Source organism: Saccoglossus kowalevskii, chromosome 6, assembly GCF_978046115.1.
Source record: "Saccoglossus kowalevskii chromosome 6, keSacKowa6.1, whole genome shotgun sequence".
Classification (NCBI taxonomy): domain Eukaryota; kingdom Metazoa; phylum Hemichordata; class Enteropneusta; family Harrimaniidae; genus Saccoglossus; species Saccoglossus kowalevskii.
The window spans coordinates 26197852-26222287 of record NC_140646.1 but is presented as its reverse complement, the minus strand read 5'-3'; the positions used below and the strand labels follow the sequence as shown (position 1 = coordinate 26222287).

The 24436-nt window shown below is 35.7% G+C and overlaps 1 protein-coding gene across 1 annotated transcript in view; it reads left to right on the top strand.

Annotated features, from left to right (window-relative positions):
* LOC100370457 (guanine nucleotide-binding protein G(s) subunit alpha-like) overlaps positions 1-21018 on the top strand; it is a 40216-nt gene extending 19198 nt beyond the window's left edge. The window contains exons 6-12 of the mRNA XM_002734425.4: positions 12938-12992; positions 16183-16256; positions 16827-16885; positions 17560-17680; positions 18290-18420; positions 20045-20112; positions 20576-21018. Of these exons, the coding sequence (XP_002734471.1) occupies positions 12938-12992; positions 16183-16256; positions 16827-16885; positions 17560-17680; positions 18290-18420; positions 20045-20112; positions 20576-20722 (655 nt within the window). The 3' untranslated portion in view covers positions 20723-21018. The remainder of the gene's footprint in view (positions 1-12937; positions 12993-16182; positions 16257-16826; positions 16886-17559; positions 17681-18289; positions 18421-20044; positions 20113-20575) is intronic.
* The last annotated feature ends 3418 nt before the right edge of the window (positions 21019-24436 follow it).

Genomic DNA, 24436 nt, shown 5'->3' with positions numbered 1-24436 from the left:
CATTCGGACCTGATGTTGTACAAATTAATATCTGTTATGTTTGACGTCAAAATGGCAGCCATTTATTGCCTGTGATATTTTTGTTTTTATATTAACAATCTATTACTAATTAAATTGTCTTTTAATATTAATTGGTTGTGTGAGTGACAATATTTTTTTTTTGAAGATCTAATAATAATAAACATTGATTATTGGTGTTAATATAATGTTGAATATAAATAATTGTTCAGTTTCATATGTTTGTAAAATATAATTATGTATGGACAGGCATTGTTTTTTGTCTGCAAATTATATCCATAGTGTGCTAAGCACCAAGCACAAGTGTGTTTTTCAATATTTGCTTATTTTTACTACCAGTGCTATTTTTGGTAACGTTTGTGGGGCAGCTAGCGACTCCTCAATGTCACCTTGAGGTTTTGTTAAATTGGAACTCTGTATTTTTAACCCGTAGTTTTATTTTATTCCCTGTGTCCACTCAGCCCTGTAGTTTGCATATGAATGCACCATTTCACCAATTCTGAAATACAACACTTTAATAACATCAGCAAAGCTGAGTTTAGCCTTAAAATTAATTGTCTTTTTTTTTTCAATAAAAATAAAACATAAACAGGAGGGCTGGTTTATTTTATCATAAAGAAATAAATAGGTAAAGAGAGGAGGGAGGTCAGACAAAAGAGTAGTGTGTGGTTTCTTTTTGCACAGTTGTGCTGCTAGTCAAATCATTGTTGCGTGCTGTGTTGTGAGTTCTGCAGAATTATTGACTCGAGCATGCCGCATTTTGTTTGTCAAGCGCCATTAGAAAAGCCCTAAGAACCAGCCTTTGAAAGGCCCAGCAGCCTGATCAATTATACGCGTCTATTTTTAACTCCCAGGTACTATATATAGTAGAGTATGGTGCTGTATATGCAATTATATACACAGCCAAGGTTTCCTGATTACTTTTTATTTCAAGCATACATTAACCCTGTGGAAGGGTAGATCATTTTACCCACCCAGAATTTTCTAGGTTTTGTATGTTTTTATCCGGACTTAAAAAAGAATCTTTTTTTCTCACTTTTTTTTCCATAGATTTGGATTTTTTTTTTTTAATCTCATGTTCATGCAATGAGGAATTTTTGTTTAATTTCACTGGATGGGTCACCATCTGTTGTGGTGAGAATTGTGCAGGTTTTTATTTTAAATTAATAACTGTTTTGGCTTTCTATGTGTAAATTTCGTCCTTTTGGGAATTTAGAAAATAATATTTCAAATCAAGTTATACCAGGTCCTATTATAATATCCTCTGCTATTTTCAGATTATTCTTTTGTATATTTAAATTTGTTTTTAACTGAAAAATACAATTTGATCGACACGATTGTTTTGTTAATATTTATCTAATATTTGCTCAATTTAGCTGGCTGTATTTTACATTCGTTGTTTGGATCACTCGTATGATGGCCTAAATGCATGTTGGTGTAATGCATTCCTGATTAATGACGCATTGCGTCTGTGATAAAGATTTTAAATCAGTGGTTTGGACATTTTATTATTTTCCAGTTTATTGGACCTTGTCCCTTCATTGCAGACGCTTTCTCACTGGCAGTATATTTTTGGATAAAAGTACACATTGATTGGCTTTGTTCAGGACTCATTTTATTTGTCGCTAGCGATAAAATGCATGGTCTAAATATAATTTTATTAGCTTTTTCAGTTACTGTGCTAAAATTTGCAAAGAATAGAGCAAATAGTAACCAGTCTGTCCATTCGTCTGTCCGTCCGTTTGTCAGTCAGTCAGTCGTGTGATAATTATTATGTGTACATGTAGCATGTCTGGGCTGATTTCATTCAAACTTGGTATGAACGTCACACGTAATGGTTTACTAATGCATGTCAGTTTGTTTTATGATCGGATTTAAATGGCAGATTGGCTGGCCTTGTTGGCTTTAGTTTCCTTAACCACTTCTGAGGCATGCTTTTACTCACAGTGTTCATGGTTCTTACAAAGAAGGATATATAATTTTGTCTCTGCAAATACAAACAAGGACGTATGTTATCACAATGACTAGTTTGCGTGTGAAAATGATTTCAGCTGAAATAAGTTGCATTTCACATGACCTCTTCTTATTAATTTTAACCTTTACCACTGCTGAAAGCCAGCATAAGTAAAAATGAAATCCAATGAAAATACTGCAAAATACTGAAAATGTCAGACCGAATTTGTTGTTGTTTTTTTCAGCTAAAATAGAATAAACCTCTGTGAATATTGTAGTTATCAACAGTAAATATTTTTATTCTACAGAATATTTGTTTGCCAGATTTTATTTATAAATTCTTTCGATTGTTGACAAATATTTGTACTCACTAACTGCCATACCATGTACAGCATGTCAGTTCACATATTGAGTAAAAACTGTGGTAGTCATAATTTGAAATAGTGAAAACACCAATGTTTTACTATGTGAAGTATGTACCATTCTTTCCATTCTTTACGATCTTGTGCATACTACTTGGATATACTCCTGAGATTGACCTGTGTTTGGAACGCATTTCTACCAGTTATGTCATTGGAAACTGAGAAGACTAGCCACACCCTCACTTCCAATGATTTTTGGTACTGTATCACTTTCGTCTTAGGTGCGACTGGAAATGCTCTGGCTGTGAGATTTAGTTAATAACATGCTTTATAATTTGATGTGGATTCCATGATTTGGAAAAAGTAGAAAATATTAAAGATAAACATTAGAATAGATCTTAGATGGAAATGGCCACCCAGATTTAAAAATATGGCCACGGCAGGGTTTCCGACGTCTTACATATTTATTTACGATTACATATTTATTGTTTGTTTCACTTTCATACACATTCTATCAGTTTTGTCATAGGAAATTGAGAAGAATAGCTAAACCCTGACTGCCATACTTACATCCAACCCTCACAATAGGTGATTTTCCGTACAATTGCGAGATCTCGCGAGATGCATGAAAGACGCGCATTGATTTTGAACTCGAATTTCTTTATTTCGTAGCTCACATCGACCGGCCGATCTTCGACAGAGGAATATTGCTTCCGAATACCCTCACTTAATCGAAATTGCCTATCATCAAATGTGGACAGCACATTATTAGTTCCCGTTCGGACGAAGTCCGAAAACGGGGATTTATAATTCGGTCTCCGTCCGTCTGTGTGTCCGTGCGTCCGTCCGGAGTCGTATTTCAGAATCCCTTGGACCGATTCCGTTCATTCTTTGCATGTGCCTAGTACCTTATGTGGGACATATGCACATGCAGTAGTTTAGCGATTCGATTCAAAATGGCTGACTGGCAGCCATCTTGTTTTTTGAAAATGTTGTATTTTGGACATGCTTTGTCAGTTGTCATTCAAACTTGGTACATAGATTATACATGTTAGGATACATGTCCATGACGATTTATTTCACAATTGGATCAAAGATGGTCGACTGGCAGGCATCTTGTTTTTGTTTTTTTATGCGGTATCTTGGACATGCTCTGTCAGTTTTCATTCAAATTTGGCACATACATGTACTTTATACATGTTAGGATGCATGTCCATGACAATTTGTTTCAAAATCTGGTCAAGGATGGCCGATTGACAGCTATCTGACTTTTTGGCCTTACTACTATATTTCCACAATTTATGTACCATTTTCATTCGTATTTGGCACATCATACATATCAGTGTGTTTCATAATCAGATCAAAGATGGCCGAATAACGGCTGTTTTTATTTTGGCCATATTACTATGACACAAAACACGTGTTTTGATGTAAATAAACAATCTGTTGTATACGCCACTTGGAACTCAAGTTTCAAGGACACACTCGCGACAACCCCTCCGCTTTAATATGACGAGCACAAAGAGAACTTAACGGGGACTGTGTCATTTTCAATGACTTGTTAAGCATGGAAATGTCCCCAAAAATACTTTCGCGTTTGTCGAATCCCACGCGATGTTTGACGCCACTACGTTGCTATGACCTTTGTTTGTCCTATTTTTACGTTCGATTTCACGCATAACGCGCGATTCTCGCAGTGAACGAAAAATGGTCTATTCCACATCGTCTTTACCCCTATGCTATAGCCTCACATATGATAAAAATTTGGCTTCAATATTTGGAGGTTTAGTTTTGAAGATAAAAGCCCTTGTAGTTTTCAATTACAACTGAAAAACAATTAGCAACTCAACCAGGAAAGTAAGAGAGTGAGTCATTGTGAAATAGTGAAAACTTTTCCATTGTATAAATTTACAAACTTATAGTGTGGAAGTGCAGGCCTGACAGATTGTTGGAAAGATATAATCATGTTTGGGAGTTGTGTAGAGATACGTCTTTTGCGTCGGTCTGTGCAGGAAACATTGAGCAAACCCCATTGGAATGGTCAAGAAAATCTATCTATGGATAAAATTGATGTCAGTACGAGTACTGGTGATCCAGAGACTGATGGTGTTATAGTGTGGTGACCAATGATATCAAGACCAAGGGTGTTACTAGCATAAAAGTGACCAGTGATGTCAAGACGAAGGTGTTACTGGCATAATAGTGACCAGTGATGTCAAGACGAAGGTGTTACTAGCATAAAAGTGACCAGTGATATCAAAACGAATGTGTTACTAGCATAAAAGTGACCAGTGATGTCAAGACGAAGGTGTTACTAGCATAATAGTGACCAGTGATGTCAAGACGAAGGTGTTACTAGCATAATAGTGACCAGTAATGTCAAGACAAAGGTGTTACTAGCATAAAAGTGACCAGTGATGTCAAGACGAAGGTGTTACTAGCATAATAGTGACCAGTGATGTCAAGACGAAGGTGTTACTAGCATAATAGTGACCAGTAATGTCAAGACAAAGGTGTTACTAGCATAAAAGTGACCAGTGATGTCAAGACGAAGGTGTTACTAGCATAATAGTGACCAGTGATGTCAAGACGAAGGTGTTACTAGCATAATAGTGACCAGTAATGTCAAGACAAAGGTGTTACTAGCATAAAAGTGACCAGTGATATCAAAACGAATGTGTTACTAGCATTAAAGTGACCAGTGATGTCAAGACGAAGATGTTACTAGCATAATAGTGACCAGTGATGTCAAGACGAAAGTGTTACTAGCATAATAGTGACCAGTAATGTCAAGACGAAGGTGTTACTAGTATAAAAGTGACCAGTAATGTCAAGACAAAGGTGTTACTAGCATAATAGTGACCGGTAATGTCAAGACAAAGGTGTTACTAGCATAATAGTGACCAGTAATGTCAAGACGAAGGTGTTACTAGTATAAAAGTGACCAGTAATGTCAAGACAAAGGTGTTACTAGCATAATAGTGACCGGTAATGTCAAGATGAAGGTGTTACTAGTATAAAAGTGACCAGTAATGTCAAGATGAAGGTGTTACTAGTATAAAAATGACCGGTAATGTCAAGACAAAGGTGTTACTAGTATAAAAGTGACCAGTAATGTCAAGATGAAGGTGTTACTAGTATAATAGTGACCAGTAATGTCAAGATGAAGGTGTTACTAGTATAAAAGTGACCAGTGATATCAAAACGAATGTGTTACTAGTATAAAAGTGACCAGTGATGTCAAGACGAAGGTGTTACTAGCATAATAGTGACCAGTAATGTCAAGATGAAGGTGTTACTAGTATAAAAGTGACCAGTAATGTCAAGACGAAGGTGTTACTAGTATAAAAGTGACCGTTAATGTCAAGACGAAGGTGTTACTAGTATAAAAGTGACCGGTAATGTCAAGATGAAGGTGTTACTAGTATAAAAGTGACCAGTGATGTCAAGACGAAGGTGTTACTAGCATAATAGTGACCAGTAATGTCAAGACGAAGGTGTTACTAGTATAAAAGTGACCAGTAATGTCAAGACAAAGGTGTTACTAGCATAAAAGTGACCAGTGATGTCAAGACGAAGGTGTTACTAGCATAATAGTGACCAGTGATGTCAAGACGAAGGTGTTACTAGCATAATAGTGACCAGTGATGTCAAGACGAAGGTGTTACTAGCATAAAAGTGACCAGTGATATCAAAACGAATGTGTTACTAGCATAAAAGTGACCAGTGATGTCAAGACGAAGGTGTTACTAGCATAATAGTGACCAGTGATGTCAAGACGAAGGTGTTACTAGCATAATAGTGACCAGTAATGTCAAGACGAAGGTGTTACTAGTATAAAAGTGACCAGTAATGTCAAGACAAAGGTGTTACTAGCATAATAGTGACCGGTAATGTCAAGACAAAGGTGTTACTAGTATAAAAGTGACCAGTAATGTCAAGATGAAGGTGATACTAGTATAAAAGTGACCGGTAATGTCAAGACAAAGGTGTTACTAGTATAAAAGTGACCAGTAATGTCAAGATGAAGGTGTTACTAGTATAAACGTGACCAGTGATATCAAAACGAATGTGTTACTAGTATAAAAGTGACCAGTGATGTCAAGACGAAGGTGTTACTAGCATAATAGTGACCAGTAATGTCAAGATGAAGGTGTTACTAGTATAAAAGTGACCGGTAATGTCAAGACAAAGGTGTTACTAGTATAAAAGTGACCGGTAATGTCAAGATGAAGGTGTTACTAGTATAAAAGTGACCGGTAATGTCAAGATGAAGGTGTTACTAGTATAAAAGTGACCAGTGATGTCAAGACGAAAGTGTTACTAGCATAATAGTGACCCGTAATGTCAAGATGAAGGTGTTACTAGTATAAAAGTGACCAGTAATGTCAAGACGAAGGTGTTACTAGTATAAAAATGACCGGTAATGTCAAGACGAAGGTGTTACTAGCATAATAGTGACCGGTAATGTCAAGATGAAGGTGTTACTAGTATAAAAGTGACCAGTAATGTCAAGACGAAGGTGTTACTAGTATAAACGTGACCAGTGATGTCAAGACGAAGGTGTTACTAGTATAAACGTGACCGGTAATGTCAAGACGAAGGTGTTACTAGTATAAAAGTGACCAGTAATGTCAAGACGAAGGTGTTACTAGTATAAAAGTGACCGGTAATGTCAAGATGAAGGTGTTACTAGTATAAAAGTGACCAGTAATGTCAAGATGAAGGTGTTACTAGTATAAAAGTGACCAGTAATGTCAAGACGAAGGTGTTACTAGTATAAAAGTGACCGGTAATGTCAAGATGAAGGTGTTACTAGTATAAAAGTGACCAGTAATGTCAAGACGAAGGTGTTACTAGTATAAAAGTGACCGGTAATGTCAAGATGAAGGTGTTACTAGTATAAAAGTGACCAGTAATGTCAAGATGAAGGTGTTACTAGTATAAAAGTGACCAGTAATGTCAAGACGAAGGTGTTACTAGTATAAAAGTGACCGGTAATGTCAAGATGAAGGTGTTACTAGTATAAAAGTGACCAGTAATGTCAAGATGAAGGTGTTACTAGTATAAAAGTGACCAGTAGTGTCTAGATGAAGGTATAAAAGTGCTTCTGTGTGATATGTACCTTGCCAACCTTTGGACAATCAGTATGACAGATGTCTTGTCTGAGCAGAATTATGTATTCATTGCCATTGAGATGAAAAATATGCACATTGAATGTTGGCAACACCATCATTGGTTGTCAAGAATGACACATGTAATCTCTTCCTTGCTGGCTTCCGTGACTCGTCTTAAGTGGATGTATTACAAACAATGACTGGTACTGGACCACTTTCATCATTGGTACAACAGGAAATGCCTTGGCTGTGGGATCGGGCAATTACACACTTTAAATATCTTTTGATGTGGATTCTATGATTTTAGGAAAGTAGAGAATAATATTGAAGATGATCGTTGGAATACACCTTGATTCAAATGGCCGCCAAGAGGCCACTATTAGGTTTTGGGGTCCTGATTATTGTGACAACTCCTTATAAGCAATTTGGATATTTCCTCATGAACATGAATACGGTTACTTCCCCATAATTTTTGTGAACATTCATGTGAGAATTAACTAAATGTGGCCCACTGTCATGTAAATAAAACCTAATTTTGAATTTTATGTGAGAATGACAGAAAACAATCCCACAATACAATGCAGTGTCAGTGTTTAGTAGGCGTATCACTTGCAGCCATGACCATGTCCTTGGCAACAAGTTCAAGACATGATACTAGCAGAGCTATATCAGCTGACAGACTTCTTCTTTAATAGGCAAATTTTTAATATTTACTTCACCAAACGTGTACTTGTGTTGCCCTCTGTGCATGGGTTTGACCTGCTTATAGTTAACTTATGTACCTGTATACATATTAAATAATACGACAAATTCTCAAGACAAAGCTTATTTTCTAAACATTATTTTTCATTAATTAGGAATCCCTACACTAATTAAATTAATTCAACACTTCGGCTTTACGCTTATTGTTGATCTAAAATGTGACTAAATTTGAAACATCAAAATTGTTTACACGGATGCATCATGGGAAACTGTAGATATCACAGATTTACTGTAAAAATGCAGAAACGTGAAACGTCCGAAAAAATAAAATTCCGTTGGTGCTTCTTGTATTTGGCGGGACGAGAGATTACGGTACTCGGGCCAGCTGGGCAATCACGGTGATAACCAATGCTGGAAAACTGGATTATTTGATTTCACTCATGTTGCTGTCAAATACGGATTGGATAGAGAGTAATTTATGAGAGCATTTCTATTTTGAACACTGCTGATCAGTTAAAGTGGCGGATATACTTGTGGCAATGCTATTTTTATTACACTGCTTCAAAGAGGGCTTGATCAGATACTGTCTAGCTACATGCCCTCAATTATAAAACCTATTTGCTATATATCAGGGCGATATTGTAACTAAGCATTTTGTAATGCAACTCTAAATCACAATAGGCTATTTTATATACAGCAAATATGTCTTTTTAGCAGTCATTCTCACAAGCTTTCTCAGCTGTCTTTTCTGTCTATCTGTAAGTTCATGGATTGTTGAATCCTGATTGTAGCGACAATCTCTGGAAAGATGTGCGTCTTCATGTACAGAAATATGTTTGTCTATACTGGGATAGGAATGACTTTGTAAGATTTTATGCTGTTTTCGTCTTTAAATGACTGTCTATACCTCTTCAGGTTTGATCTGTTAGCATTTTTATCGCTTAATCTTTTCCTTTGGAATGCATTTTTTTAAAGATACCCTGTCGTTTGTCCACCGTATTTTCCCCAAGTGCTGATCAATTCTTTCTCAGGTTCTGTCGCTCGTTTCTTTGTTTCTTTCTTTCCCCCATTTGCTTTTACTGAACGTGTTCTGACGCCATTAATCAATTTCTCAATAAGCAAACCCCTCAGGTTTGGGCTGTGCTCAGAATCAGATATCTTGCAATGTTTATTATCGTCATGGCGATTGTTGCCCGCCAAGTTAAAGGTTCTTTATTCATTTGTGTCATGATGCTGGTGATTGATGCCCACCAAGTTAAAGGTTCTCTTCATTTGTGTCATGATGCTGACGATTGTTGCCCACCAAGTTAAAGGTTCTTTATTAGTCCCTGTTCGGACGAAGTCCGAAAACGGGGACATATAATTCGGTCTCCGTCCGTTCGTCCATGTGTCCGTCCGTGCGTCAGTCTGTCCAGAGTCATATTTCAGAATCCCTTGGACCGATTTCGTTCATTCTTTCCATGTGCCTAGTACTTTATGTGGGACATATGCACATGCAGTGGTTTAGCGATTCGATTCAAAATGGCCGACTGGCAGCCATCTTGTTTTTTGAAAATGTTGTATTTTGGACATGCTTTGTCAGTTGTCATTCAAACTTGGTACATAGATTATACATGTTAGGATACATGTCCATGACGATTTATTTCACAATTGGATCAAAGATGGTCAACTGGCAGGCATCTTTTTTTTTTTTTTTTTATGTGGTATCTTGGACGTGCTCTGTCAGTTTTCATTCAAATTTGGCACATACATGTACTTTATACATGTTAGGATGCATGTCCATGACAATTTGTTTCAAAATCTGGTCAAGGATGGTCGATTGACAGCCATCTGACTTTTTGGCCTTACTACTATATTTCCACAATTTATGTACCATTTTCATTCGTATTTGGCACATACATCATACATATCAGTGTGTTTCATAATCAGATCAAAGATGGCCGAATAACGGCCGTTTTTATTTTTGGCCATATTACTACTACATGGAACACTTGTTTTGATGTAAATAAACAATCTGTTGTATACGCCACTTGGAACTCAAGATTCAAGGACACGCTCACGACAACCCCTCCGCTTTAATATGACGAGCACAAAGACAACTTTCAAAAATTTAATGGGGGCTGTCATTTTCATTTGTGTCATGATGCTGGTGATTGATGCCCATCAAGTTAAAGGTTCTTTATTAGTCCCCGTTCGGACGCAGTCCGAAAACGGGGACTTATGTTTTGCCCTGTGTGCGTCCGTCCGTGCGTCCGTCCGTGATCACCTGTATCTCGAACATGCATGGACCGATTAAGTTCACACTTCACTCATACATCACACATTATATGGGACATATGCACATGCATTTTTTTCATGATCCGATTAACGATAGCCGAATAGCGGCCATTTTAAGGCAGAAAATGCATCAAAATCGCACATTTTCACCATTCCGGACCCGGATCTCAGTTATGCATGGACGGATTTTGTTCAAATTTGGTACATACATTAAACATAATAGGACCTTGATGCACGTCATTTTTTTTTTGGAACGGGTTCGAAATGGCCGACTGGCGGCCATTTTGTTTTAAAGAATTCAGTTCTGGATCCGTATCTGAGACATGCTTGGATTGATCGAGTTCAAACTTCACACACACAAGGTACATCATGTCACAAATATGTATGTGCATTTGTTTCATGATCTCATTAACGATAGCCAAATGGCGGCCGCTTTAAGGCCGAAAATGCATTGAAATCGCACATTTCACCATTCCGGACCCGGATCTCAGTTATGCATGGACGGATTTCATTCAAATTTGGTACATACATTAAACATAATAGGACCTTGATGCACGTCATTTTTTTTCTCGGATCAAGTTGGAAATAGCCGACTGGCGGCCATTTTGTTTTAAAGAATTCAGTTCTGGATCCGTATCCGAGACGTGTCTGGATTGATCAAATTCAAACTTCACACACACAAGGTACATCATGTCACAAATATGTATGTGCATTTGTTTCATGATCTCATTAACGATAGCCAAATGGGGGCCGCTTTAAGGCCGAAAATGCATTGAAATCGCACATTTTCACCATTCCGGACCCGTATCTCAGTTATGCATGGATGGATTTTGTTCAGATTTAGCACAATGTGTTGTACATATGCAGGTGCATTTCGGTCATGATCTGCTTTGAATGTATATGTCACTCAAATATGAACGGAACGGGGACGTGTCATTGACAATGACTTGTTCATTTGTGTCATGATGATGGTAATTGATGCCCACCAAGTTAAAGGCTCTTTATTTATTTGTATCATGATGCTGACGATTGTTGCCCACCAAGTTAAAGGTTCTTTATTCATTTGTGTCATGATGCTGGTGATTGATGCCCACCAAGTTAAAGGTTCTTTATTCATTTGTGTCATGATGCTGGCGATTGATGCCCACCAAGTTAAAGGTTCTTTTGTCTGGATGAAACGTTGTTGGCTTTGTGAAAGTATTACCCTTTTTCCACTGGCACAGAAGCATTCACTATAAACTGCACTACTTTTAATTAAGACAAATTTGATCAAATTGCTTGAGTCTAGCGATGATCCCCAAATTTTGTAGCCATGTTTATCTCGCTGTTGTTTAGATAACATTAATTGTATTCTTGATCTTTCAAAAATTACTGCTTTTGCAGTTATTTCCGTAAGCGCATGCGATACTACACATAATTCTGCAAATATGGTATTAGTAAATAAATATTTTCATTATTGCTAAATCTGAGTTTCAATAAATAAATGAATTCTTTTTAAACATCGATGGGTTTTCAATTTTTGTTTTGTAGATGCGATACACAGCCATACATTATTTGTAGCTTATTGATTGCTTTGATTGCTTTCTGTCTGTTGGTTACCTAATCTTGTCAAGTAACTTGCATATATTAAATTCACAAGAATTTATTTCACTGTATAAATTTAGAGCATTTTAAAATTTGAGTGCATTACAGTAATTGATTTTCAAGTTTTTAATTCATACTCTACTGTTTTTATCTCATTTCTATTAAATTGATTTTTTATCCCATGTCACACTGCCATAAATAGATGAAATGTACCGAATCAATATTTGCGGTTAGTCAAAAAAAATTAGATGTATCTGCAGTTTTTCGGGTTAAATTATCATCGTGGTGAACACTTTGATCACCAAATTCAACGTTTGTCATCCTCACAAATGAAATCTGTGTTTTTTTCACGTACTTTCAAAATCTTTTATCAAGCCAAATGGGTAATCAAGAAAGATTTGAAAATATGCAAAGAGTTACACTAAATACGATTATTAAAATTGTGGAGTTTAAAGGAATTAGCACTAAATTTTGTTAATTTTATTAACAATGACTTGAATAGAAAATTGAAAAAAAAAACAACAACAGAAAAACGTCATAAAATTGACATTATCAGATGATAAACTATGATGTCACGTCTCTGTATGGTGTGCTTTCTATCTATATGTTGAAATGCCATGTCAACTACCTTTAGGTGTCTTCTTCTTTTGTAACTACCCACATTTTTTTTAATAGCAGGCTTCCACGTTCATACAAATGTATAAACCGATCTAAATAAAACAAAAATAATGATCATATTTTCTACCCAAGTTTCACTGAATATAGTTTGTTGTTCTGTAGAAAATTGATATTCTGTGTTTTCTTTGTAAATAAATGTTGTGTGAGGATTCTTATTAATTGCATGAATAAACGAGCTTGTTGATTTATAAATACCATTGCTTATTCTTGTAATCTAAGGTTTTTTGTGCTTTCTTTCTTTTCTAGTTTTTTGGATAAAGTAAATGTAGTCAGGCAACCAGACTACAGTCCCACGGAACAGGTAAGAGAAATGGATTTTTTTTTTCATTCTTGTCAGGTGACTGAATGCCCTTTACACCCCCACCCTCCCCTCTCCCAAATCATACAACAGTAATGTATGGCATAGGTATTGAATGCTATTACTTACTGAAAATTGAGACAAAATTTGTCTATATTTGTTCGTTTTACTTCTCTTAGACTAGTATTTTGATTTGGTATGTTTTTTCTTGTAAAACATTTGTAGGCATCTTTAGTTTCATTGTTACACAGTATGTTGTGTATTTGCTTGACACTGGCGGCCATTTTGCTTCTACATTCTACGATCAGAGCCATTGTAGGCATTCAAAAGAAAAGAGGGCGTTGATACAATAATGTTGTTAGTCCTTGACTGTATTCGTGCTGTATTGACACTTTTACAACTATTCTCGCTTTTGTCACTTCCAGCGAAATAAACCTGGTTGCTTTTACATATAATTCTTAACATTCTCAGTCATAAAACTTAATCTCTCTTCTCCCTCTCCTGTGTCAACAGTTTTGATAGGAATTATTGTGATGGAATGGAATTTGTCAGTTTTTGGTCTTGAGGATAAGACGGTGTTTTCCTGTTTTTGTATTCGTCTGTGAACTGTGTGTTTCTCATGCACAAGTCGTATTCAACTCTGAGGCAGTGATAATGTGCCATATGCAAATCTAGCTTAAATCCAAGATGACCAGTCATATTTTAAATTTGCTCAGTCTATTCACTATTTAGTATATAGTTTAGCTTTGTAAGAGTGTTTTTTCTCGGTTTCTGTGCTCTGATCCAAGTATGAAAGTTTCCCCATAAAAAAACCTTTCTTGCTTAAAATGCATGTAGTTTGTGTTTTGTATTAAGTACATTTTATGGATAATTTCTAAGTCAGTAACATTAGCAAGATTATGATTTATTACTAAATGAACCATATGACCACATCCGAAAGTTTCATTCCCACTTTGTACGAAAAAAACTTTCACTGATCCCTGTAAGCATCGTAAGGGTTACAGTACCGATCGCGATCACGAGAGATCTTATCCAACAGAATCTTGAAATTAAATTTAGAAATTCTCCTGAAAATAAAGTTGTTGTGAGTGATGATACAACAATGAAAATCAGACACCATAACCTGGTTTCTGTCAAGTGCAGATTTGTTGCCATGCCAACTGATTTCGTCTTATTTTATGGTTATCACAATAATCAGTGGTAAGTGTTCAGCAACTTTAATTTGTTTGTTGGCTCATTATTGAAAATTGATTTATCCGTGGTCTTTGCAAATGTGACCATTCTGGACGTTAGTGGACAAGATGCACAGCTGTTCGCATCTACAAATGCATAAGGAAATGAAACAATTTAGTTCTTGTACAAAAAATCAAAAAAATCAACTCGATGAAACAGTCAGAAAGAATGTCCTTGTCATTTACCGAAACTCAGAAGGGGAATGAACGGTAGTTATCTATCCCATTACCTTCACAAAACTGTCAGTAAAACAGACAAAAATCCAATAATCAATTATTGACAGAGGGCTATTGAAGACGGCATATTTCTCCCCGGATATTGATCTCGTCTTTCAGAATTAAAATTTTAGTCAATATTTCATCTCTGCATATGTTCTCCCAGGGTAGCTTGGGAAATTATCGCGGGGTGGCACACTAGAATCACCAATTTTCCAGTAGACATAAATGTTTGCTAGACAACCATTCTATAGAAGTATTTGGCCTAAATATTTTTGTTCTTGCTATTAAATGATATAAAAAAAAAAAAGAAAATGAAAAAGGAGTCTGAATGTCTGACCTGATTGCCAGCATGTTAATGAAGCCAATTGCTTAGCATCGCCTTGGCAAGGTCAAAGGTCAGGAGCAGAATGTAGGTCACTTGAACACTGAATAGTTTTGTAACCATGAGTGCTGTCATCGGCTTGTTCTATTATTAGAATGTATTAACTTAAAGACAAGGGGCTATGTTTTCAATTATTCAGGCAGTTAAAACACTAGAAATTAAACTAAAAATCCTCCACGGATCGCAAATTATCTGTTTTCATTTTGTTTCTTTTATGCACTGTCATCACTTATTTTATTGGATGTAAATGCAACTTGTGTTAGTCTTTTTTAAATGTGCGGATGGAGGGGATACCTGTCACAGATCACAATACTGCCCTCTATGACAAGAATGTGGTAATGGTGTATAATGAGGTGCTGATTATGATAATTAATTATTCTTGGTAATTAACGCATATGTGCTAATATGTAGATAGCTGTCATGATTTCACCATTGTGTAGGATGACTGTGATCATGAAATTCTAAAAAATTTACTTCAGATCACCTCCACCAAAGCTTGTCTAATCTGGTCAATCTATTCCCATAGGTCATTTACTTTATCAAGCCCACTTATCTTGGCATGCCCATAGACCCTGGTTTCAATTTCTCTTGAACAGTATGGCCTTGGTCTACCAGGCAGTCTCATGTTTAGGGAACAACAAGGAGATAGTGCTGTAATATTTGCAAATTGCAGCAATTTCCAACAAACCTTTGAAACAAATGGCCACCAATGTCTCGTTCAGAGTGAGTGGAACACAAGCCTTATTTTTACCCCTCAAATAGTCTTTCATTTTCTTCCATCGTCGCAAGTCCTCTGTTCCAATTACCATGGTTACGATGGACACAATGACAAGGAAATGGAACACTATTTGAGGAACAAGTCTAATGGCTCTGTCAATGAGATTTTGGCGGCCATTTTTTTCGTTTTGAAGCTTTGTTTTAGGACTGTGCAATTCGACTCTTGTCTAACTTTCATCTGAACTTAGAATCATTCTCAGATGAAGTATTTCTTTTACATGTGGTTGAATTAGTATCTCAAAGTATGCTTTATTGCAAGTCTGACCTGTCTAAGCTGTCTCTTTCATGGCTTCAGGCTTCCTTTTTTGAGGTTAACTGCTAGCATTTGTTTTTCACCACATGTAATCATAACCTTGATTTTAGAGGTTCCCATTCCTGGATGGATCACTCTTCCAAGGTTCTTGATCTACTCAAGTTGTGCCCTTTGCAATTTTTCAATACCCCGCCCCCTTGTGATAACATTTCTTGCTGCATTCCCAGCAAAGTCCTCCAAGGGAGATCGTTTAATTTGACAGTGGATGTCAAAAGATTGATGCGGAATTTTTCTTCTTCTCATTAACCATATATTTGTGATTTTTTGCAGGATATACTGCGGTGTCGAGTCTTAACATCAGGTATATTTGAAACAAGGTTTCAAGTCGATAAAGTAAACTTTCAGTAAGTTTCTCTTTTATTTATAATTTACCAGATTTGAAAATTATCACTTCCCAGTGCCTCACAAGGATTACCTTTGAGTCTTCACACTGACAGATAACTTCATCTTTAATCCAGTTTTCCACTTGAAATCAAATCATTTTGTCAAGTAATACTTCATGTACAAATGCCAAAATTTATCTTATCGTACCTGTATGGTTTGGATAACATGTGAACTAAATACGCCAAGGAGTGTAGCTGTGTACTCGGAAGATGTTAGAATTTAGCAAAATATACCTGTCAGTCTGTATGAAGTGCATGTATATCATTGAGTAAAATCCTTCTAACTTTATAATTTACAACAAATCTGTTCCAAATCAATTGGTTTTTACCACAAACAAGCTATATTGGAAGGTCTAATTGTTTAGTTAAGACTATCCATGTCCGGTTTTAGGAAATGCAATTTGTTTTGTTACAATGGAAATATCCAATATCTGTATCATATGACACACACTCCAGCAATGATGCATAAAGATATGCCCTTTCTTTATATTTTCTAATCTTTTTTTTTCTCTCTTTTTTTTTTTTTACCAGCATGTTCGATGTAGGAGGCCAAAGGGATGAAAGGCGGAAATGGATTCAATGTTTTAATGGTAAGTTAGTCTTATTGCTATAATTCCTGTTCTGACCTCAACTGGTCTACGAAAAGTAGATATAGTTCTATTTTCGTCCACACTGAAGCTCTAATTACGTGGTATCGTGTTTGAAGCATAATGTGCTTTCTATTTCTGTCAATCTGGAAATGCAATTTTTAATCACAGTAGAGTTTGATAACACAGAACCTTCCGCCAAAGGCTGGTGGCAATAATAATTAATGAAAACATTCTATGTTCATATCGAGGGAAAAGGAGGAAATTAGCTGCAATCTAATAAGTTATTTCACATCAGAAAAATGGTATTTGAGGGGGGAGTGTACTGTATTGTATCATTCTCCGTCGCAGAGACTATGGGTTTTTTTATCACTAAGCTAGGTAGTCGCCAGGGAACATCCCACTTGTTGAGGCTCTCTGTGGCTCCTTAGGTCAAGAAGACTCTGCAAGGGAGAGTGGTATTGTATGTCAGTGAACATGTACTACTTACGATGTAGCAATCATAGTGGTTGATCACAAACTGATTATACTCTAAGAATTGGCAATACACAGTGTTTATATACACCACGCTTACTCCCATTATGTTCTTATGAAGACTTGTAATTATAGCATAACTGTACTAAGTGAACTGTGTATATGTCCGGTGTTATTATTAAAGTCAATTGTTTTTGCTCCAGATGTTACAGCAATTATTTTTGTGGTAGCGTGCAGTGGTTACAATCTGGTACTGCGGGAAGATCCTAGTCAAAATAGGCTTAGAGAATCTTTGGAACTGTTTAAAAGTATCTGGAATAACAGGCGAGTACTGATGATTATACTTTTACTGCATTGCCTTATTAAAGCATGATTGGTTGAATAGTAGCTTAGTGACTGCCTCTTGACAGAAGAGGGTCTCGGTCTGCAGTGACTGCTAAGCTTTTTGACTGCAGAGGAGGGTTGTTGAGCTTGTATTTTGTTAAAACTACTCGCAAGTTTTGGACACTTTTATGATTTTCTCATTCAAAAACTTTTATTATTATGTTCTCGTTTCACTTTGAGTTTGTATTCACTTAGAGTTTGTTATTGTAAGTGAAAATAATTATGTCAAGACAAAGGTAATGGGAGAAGTTGTCATTTTTAGTGATTTCTATCTACACTTTATATATAATAATATTCATTAAATTTTAAAAGTGTAGAATCTTTATGCAAGTATCTCAAATCATCATTTGTTGTTGAACAGTGTAATTGAATTATATATGAATATTGACCATTGTTGCAGATGCTGCTTTGTATTTTAGATTCAAAACTAAATTGTCTATTAGCTAGTTTCATTGAGATTTTTGAAACCAGAAACGTTTTTATGTGGTCAGTAAGCTTTACAAGGATTATTACTCATAATAACTCCTATGTTGTTTTTGTCTCCCATAGGTGGTTGAAAACAATCTCAGTTATTCTCTTTTTGAACAAACAAGATTTACTAGCAGAGAAAGTGAGGGCAGGGAAGTCAAAAATTGAAGACTATTTCCAAGAATACGCAAATTATACTGTACCGGCAGACGGTATGTGAAAGTTGTATTTTGTTGTATTCATTTTTGACTGAACCCTCCATTTCAAACAGTATCTACCCTCCCCCACTTGGCCCTTTTTATATAGTACATAATTTGAGATTGTTTATTCATTACGTAGTAAATTCAGTGAATAAATCTTCTTAGAATGAGGATGTTGACATATTGTTAGACTGACCTAAAATGGTTACTAGCGGCCATTTTGTTTTAACAAATTCACTTCCATGGTCATATCCCTGACATGCTTTGACCGATCATGTATATCACACGTCATATCATGCATAAGCACATGCATTTGCTTCAAGATCAAATTCAAGATTTTTGTGATAAAAATTCATCAATATCAAGCCATGTCTATTATCAAACCCCCCCCCCCCCAGATTTGACTCAAAATGGCTGATTTAGTTCAATGTTCAAAAACAGGGACTAAATAAACAGGCCGGAATCATATTTCATAGCCCTCTGGACTGAATCCTTCATTCTTTGCATGTGCCTAGTTATTTAAGTGTGTCTTAATTTTCCCACCATAAACATTGTAAGAAAGAGTGTCGTAACAAATAGGCTGCCACATGCTTACCATATGTGGATACAAAAATTGCATAATTATTCAAAATAGAAATAACAAGTTTGTGACCATATATTAGATTGCAAATTTAGAATTCATTTATTAAATCTGATTTTTGATGATATTAAATTAGACTATTATTCACTCGCAATTACTGATCATACACTACAAATTCATTTAGAAACAATTTACCTGATCACATGACCAGTGATTTGCATATCTAATTTGATTGCATATTTTCACATATGCACATCTGTGTAACATGAGTGTAAATAATTATTCAGCACTAATTGACAGTCACTGAAAACTGAACAGGGACTTGCCATTGACAATGACCTGTTTAAATCAAGGACACTTGTCCACTATACAAAAAAAGATTTGTTTAGATAAAGTATGGTTCTTCTGTGTATTTGTACCTGTATCTCAGACATGCCTGGACTGATTATATTCAAACTTCACACATCACATCATGTGCACATTTATTTTTTTCACAAACAACTTCAAAATGTCCAAATCGCGGCCATTTTAATGTTAAAAATGCATCAAAAACAAGCATTTCTGTCATTCTAGAACTGGATCTGTCTTGCATGGACATGTTTCGTTCATATTAGAACCTTGGCGCGAGTTCTGATTTAAAATGCACGACTCATCTCAGTTTTGTTCACAGACACTGTCATGATGTGACTTGTTAGACATTCTGAATAGATGATATCGGTATTTGTCAGTTTCACGGCCAAGCGGAGCTAATCATATTACTGATTGTCTGTTGTAATTTTTGGATCACTGGCGTCAGCTTTTTATTTTTGATTTCTTAAAAAATATATACACTATAATGATTTCATGACAATAACATCAAGTCTTAGTTTAGTGAATATTTTTGGTGCAAAATGCTAAAATATTTCTTCTTGAAAATGACAAACCTGGTTGCTTTTATGTATTCCTTTGATGGACTTCTTTCAACTTTGGTCATTTTGTGACGATATTTCCAATCCAACTCTTACCATACTGTGCTCATTTCTTACTCCATTGTCTTTTTGTTTTGTGAACTTGTAGCAACAACTGAACCAGGTGATGACGATCAGGTTACCAGGGCGAAGTATTTCATCAGAGACGAGTTCTTGGTAAGTTTCCAGTCTAATTTATTCATCGTCATCATAGGATGGAAGTGGTAGGAAAACCATTGGAAATTGATTTTTACCATTCTTTGATTTGTTGTTCTGGTTCCATTTTTAATCATTGGAATCTGGTTCCAGTGTGCATGGCTTCACAGATATTCCTTCTAATCAAATCTTTAAAGCTCTTCCTCTCCACGTCACGTAATGGTTCAAAATTACCAATAAACTCCATAATCTCATTACTGTGTGAAACTTTAGTATATCTAACATGTAGGGTTTGCTGGTGACTATTGATGTAAAACTGAATTATTGTTAATATTATTTGAACACCTTTGTACAAGCAGAACAACATGAGATTTTCCCCAAGTTAATGGAAATTCGCTAATTTCTTGAAATTGGAAGTTTGCTGCAAATCTTAGATATATTTTTAAGGGAAAGTTCATCATAATTTTTCTGTTTTTGTTTTCAGCGGATAAGTACAGCCAGTGGTGATGGCAGGCATTATTGTTATCCACATTTTACATGCGCTGTGGATACTGAAAACATCCGAAGAGTGTTCAACGACTGCCGTGACATCATTCAACGAATGCATCTCAGGCAATACGAGTTATTGTGATATTGGCCAACCATTAACACACCACTTAAAAGTAAAGAGGACATTCTTAACCTCACATTCATCTTTTTGAATGTTGCAGCTCTTAATTTGTGGCTTTACTCAGTCTCTGATTGAAAGATTAAAAAATACTGTAAAAAAGAGGCCACCTAACCAAAGAGCATACTATGTACAAAGTTCTAGCTTTGTGATATATAAAAAAAATAAAAACAAAAAAGGGGAACAAAATTTTCAAAAAAAGTTGATAATGTAGGGAAAAAACAGCAGTAAGGAATTGCACAGGGAATTTCACATAACAACCTCTATTTGAAAAAAACACACAATTTCCCCACTTTTACCATAAGTGTGGCTAAATCAACACCTTATACATGCACACACCTGGTTTGGTTTTAAACTGACCAATCAGGACGAAGGTTACAAAAAAAAATCTTGTAAGAAAAACAAAATCCGTGTAGATGAGAAACATGCTGCTTTGAGAAGGGAGGGCGTGTTTCTTTTTTCCTTTTCTTTCACAGCTGTATGTAGGAGCTCTGTAATGAATGGATGTATGCTTAACCAGAGTGGTACTCATATCTTTGATTTCTGTCATTGTATATATTGTTGGCAAATTGCCAGGGATATTTTTCTCTCCTTCTCGTCCATCAAGGTCAGTTTGATTGTGTGTTTGGGGGGAAGGGTGAAATTGCTACAGAAAAGTACATTAAATTGATTTTTTTTTTTTTAAAATACATTGAAGTGAAAAACAATACCTAGAGATATCCAAATTTGTTTTCTGTAGTAAGGTATTTTTTTTCGCAGGTCCCCTGCCCCCCTCTTTTTTTTTTATTTGGGTCACTCTTGATCCCATTATCTGAATAGCGTGTTTTACAATTGAAAATTGTGATTTAGGTGGATGTTGAGGTAAAATTTACTTAAGTGATGTAATTGAAGAATGAATAGGTTTTTACAAATAAATTTATTGAGTCCCACAAATTTGGTTTAACAATAAATTAATTAATATTAATTGTAATAATAATAATGATAATTATTTTACCAAGGTTCCCATGCTCTAAAGAGATCTATTGAGTATTTTTCTTTACAGGCAAGACATTTTAGAAGAGTTTGAAATTTGTTGTCATTGAACACACAATGCTATATTGGCTGTAAATTGTTTATACATGGCTGTCTCATCATTATTTGATGGACCTCATGGCAGAAAATGGGAAACTTTTATTCCCGTTCTGTTTTCTAAACAAGACGTTCTTTCCTTTTTTGTAGATTTTTTGCAAGTTTTTGACTCTTCATCCCCTCTCTCCCCAACAAACATTTTTTTCATAGTATTTACCGTATTTGTTGGCTATATTTTACGTGTCAGCGTTCTACTTCTCGCTTAAATTTTTGAGTAACAAACTTACAAACCTGGGGCTCTGACAAAGTGTTTGAACAGTCACCTGTACTTAGAAAGTTTTCTTCATAGAAAAACAGAAACAATGTATAAATATCAACACATATCAAGGTCAAGCGTTAGGCTTTAAAGCCTCCAAACAAGGTCAAGCGTTCAGCTCTAAGCCCTCTAAATGAGGTCAAGGGTCAGGTGCTGGCTCTAAGCCCTCTAATCAATTCTCACTTAAAGATTGACCACCCAACTCTTTGATAAGTTTATGCTGTTGTGACCATGTGTAAAATACAGCAATAAGCATAGTAACCAACATCATACAATAAATAAATCTAGTCAATTCCCTGTTATTTTGTTTTATGTTAATCTAATATGCTTTTGTTTGTTTTCTTAAATTGGTGGTCTTTCCTAACACTGATCTATGTATTTTGTTGTACTTGATAGGCACCAATGTTGTCAAATTAAAGTGCCACAAAGTTCTTTCAGTGTTCAAAGAGAATTGGCTAATTTTATTACTTGGCTCTTTCCATGGTCTTCAGAATTTCCCTGTCAATGTGGAAGTCTATATATTATTTCACAGATCAGATTTTTTTTTAAACAATTATTATTATTTAATGGAGGAACTTAAAGGGCCAATCACTTGCTAGCTTTCAGAAAATATATTCAGTTTTAATATATTTCCCTGCAAATTTGAGCCCTTCTTGTCGTTATTATCCACTTTGATTTGTGCAATTGCAGGAGAGGACATTTTTTATGGCGAAATAGGAAAAAGTAAATTAACAGAAATAAACTTTAAAAGTACTACTATAACGTGATATGAAAGAAAACTAAATCAACTGTAACCTGTAGTAGTAATTTGTGCTTGAAGTAGCTTTATTTGATTGAATTTGGCTTTTATTTGTCATGCTTATTTACAATTGATCAAATTGGTAGTATTTCACTTTTCTCCACTCTTTGCACCCCTACAAGCAAATGGTACATTCCCCATTACCACTGAGTTCATCCATTTTACAATGTTTTGGAGGGGGGTGAGAGCGGTCGGAGGTGGGTGCTTGTCTGCCAGATGTTCATGCTGTTGCAAACTAGAAATACATACAGACCATGGCTATGAGGCCAAGCCAGGATGCGAGTAAGTGTAGGACAAGTTAGGGGGAGAGAATTTGTAACTTTCTAAAAGAAAAAAACACACAAAATGAATCAAAAAACTTTTGACAATAGTTGAATCTTGCAATTGTAATTTCACCCATGTAAAGTATCGCTCTTTCCAAAACACAGTGCATCTGCATAGTTCGCGCTTAACATTATTCTACAATATGTATGGTGTCAGATCACTATGGCAACACACCAAACTGTCTAAATTAGCCAGTTATTTCTACATGTTGAATGTTGTCAGTATGCGTTTCTTTTTTCTGCGGTACTGATACAACACGAGCGAATAAAGTTTGCCATGCCAGTTGTTTTGAAGAGAGCTGTAACTGATGGCTATACGGCTTGTGTGGATCTGATGCCACCAAGTCACTTGTAACATGTTGCCTCCCAACAACCCCTCCCCTCCCCTCCCCTCCCAGTCTTACCACCATTTTGGTGTCATTTATATCATATTTCCAATGTTTGGATTATTACATTTATCTCAAATATGGGACGAGAGGTAGGGTTATGACTGGAATCTACAACTGATTTTGCTTTTGCAGAATCCTGTTATTTTTGCCTATTTGCAATCCCGTGTTTGTCTTCATATGAAATTGAAAACTATACCAAAACAGTGGAAATAGTGGGTTTGAAATTGACAACATTTTATACTGGTGAAATGCAGCACATTCAGAATGGACTGCTGGTATCAATGATACGCCGATTGGATCATGGCCTGCTGCTTACCTCATGTTTTATTCCCATGATGCAATGCACATTTAAAACCTCACTTTCTGTATAACAATTTGTTTTTCACTGTAAAATGACTTTTTGAAAGAAAATTTACATTTTATGATCGAACCTCATCGCTATTTTTGTCATAAATGGCCTCCACTGGAAAAAAAAAAGTTTAATTTAGGGGAGAAAGGGGACAAAAACTGTTGGGAGCTTCTTTTTTTTAAAAAAAACTGTAAAGGAGTAACGTGTCCTTGTGTGTCCTCAATTGTGTTTTGATTATTTCTGTGCAGAGCTTGTTTGTGTAAATGTGAAGACAAAAGGAAATGCTAGAATTGAATTCGGGATTTGCTGATTGACGGAACTTTTGTAAAAAAAATTATATATATCCTAATAAGTCATGTGTAAACAAGTAGGAAAAATATCATTTTAGTTTTTTTTTTTAAAAAAAGGAACATTGCAACAGCATGAGCTAACCT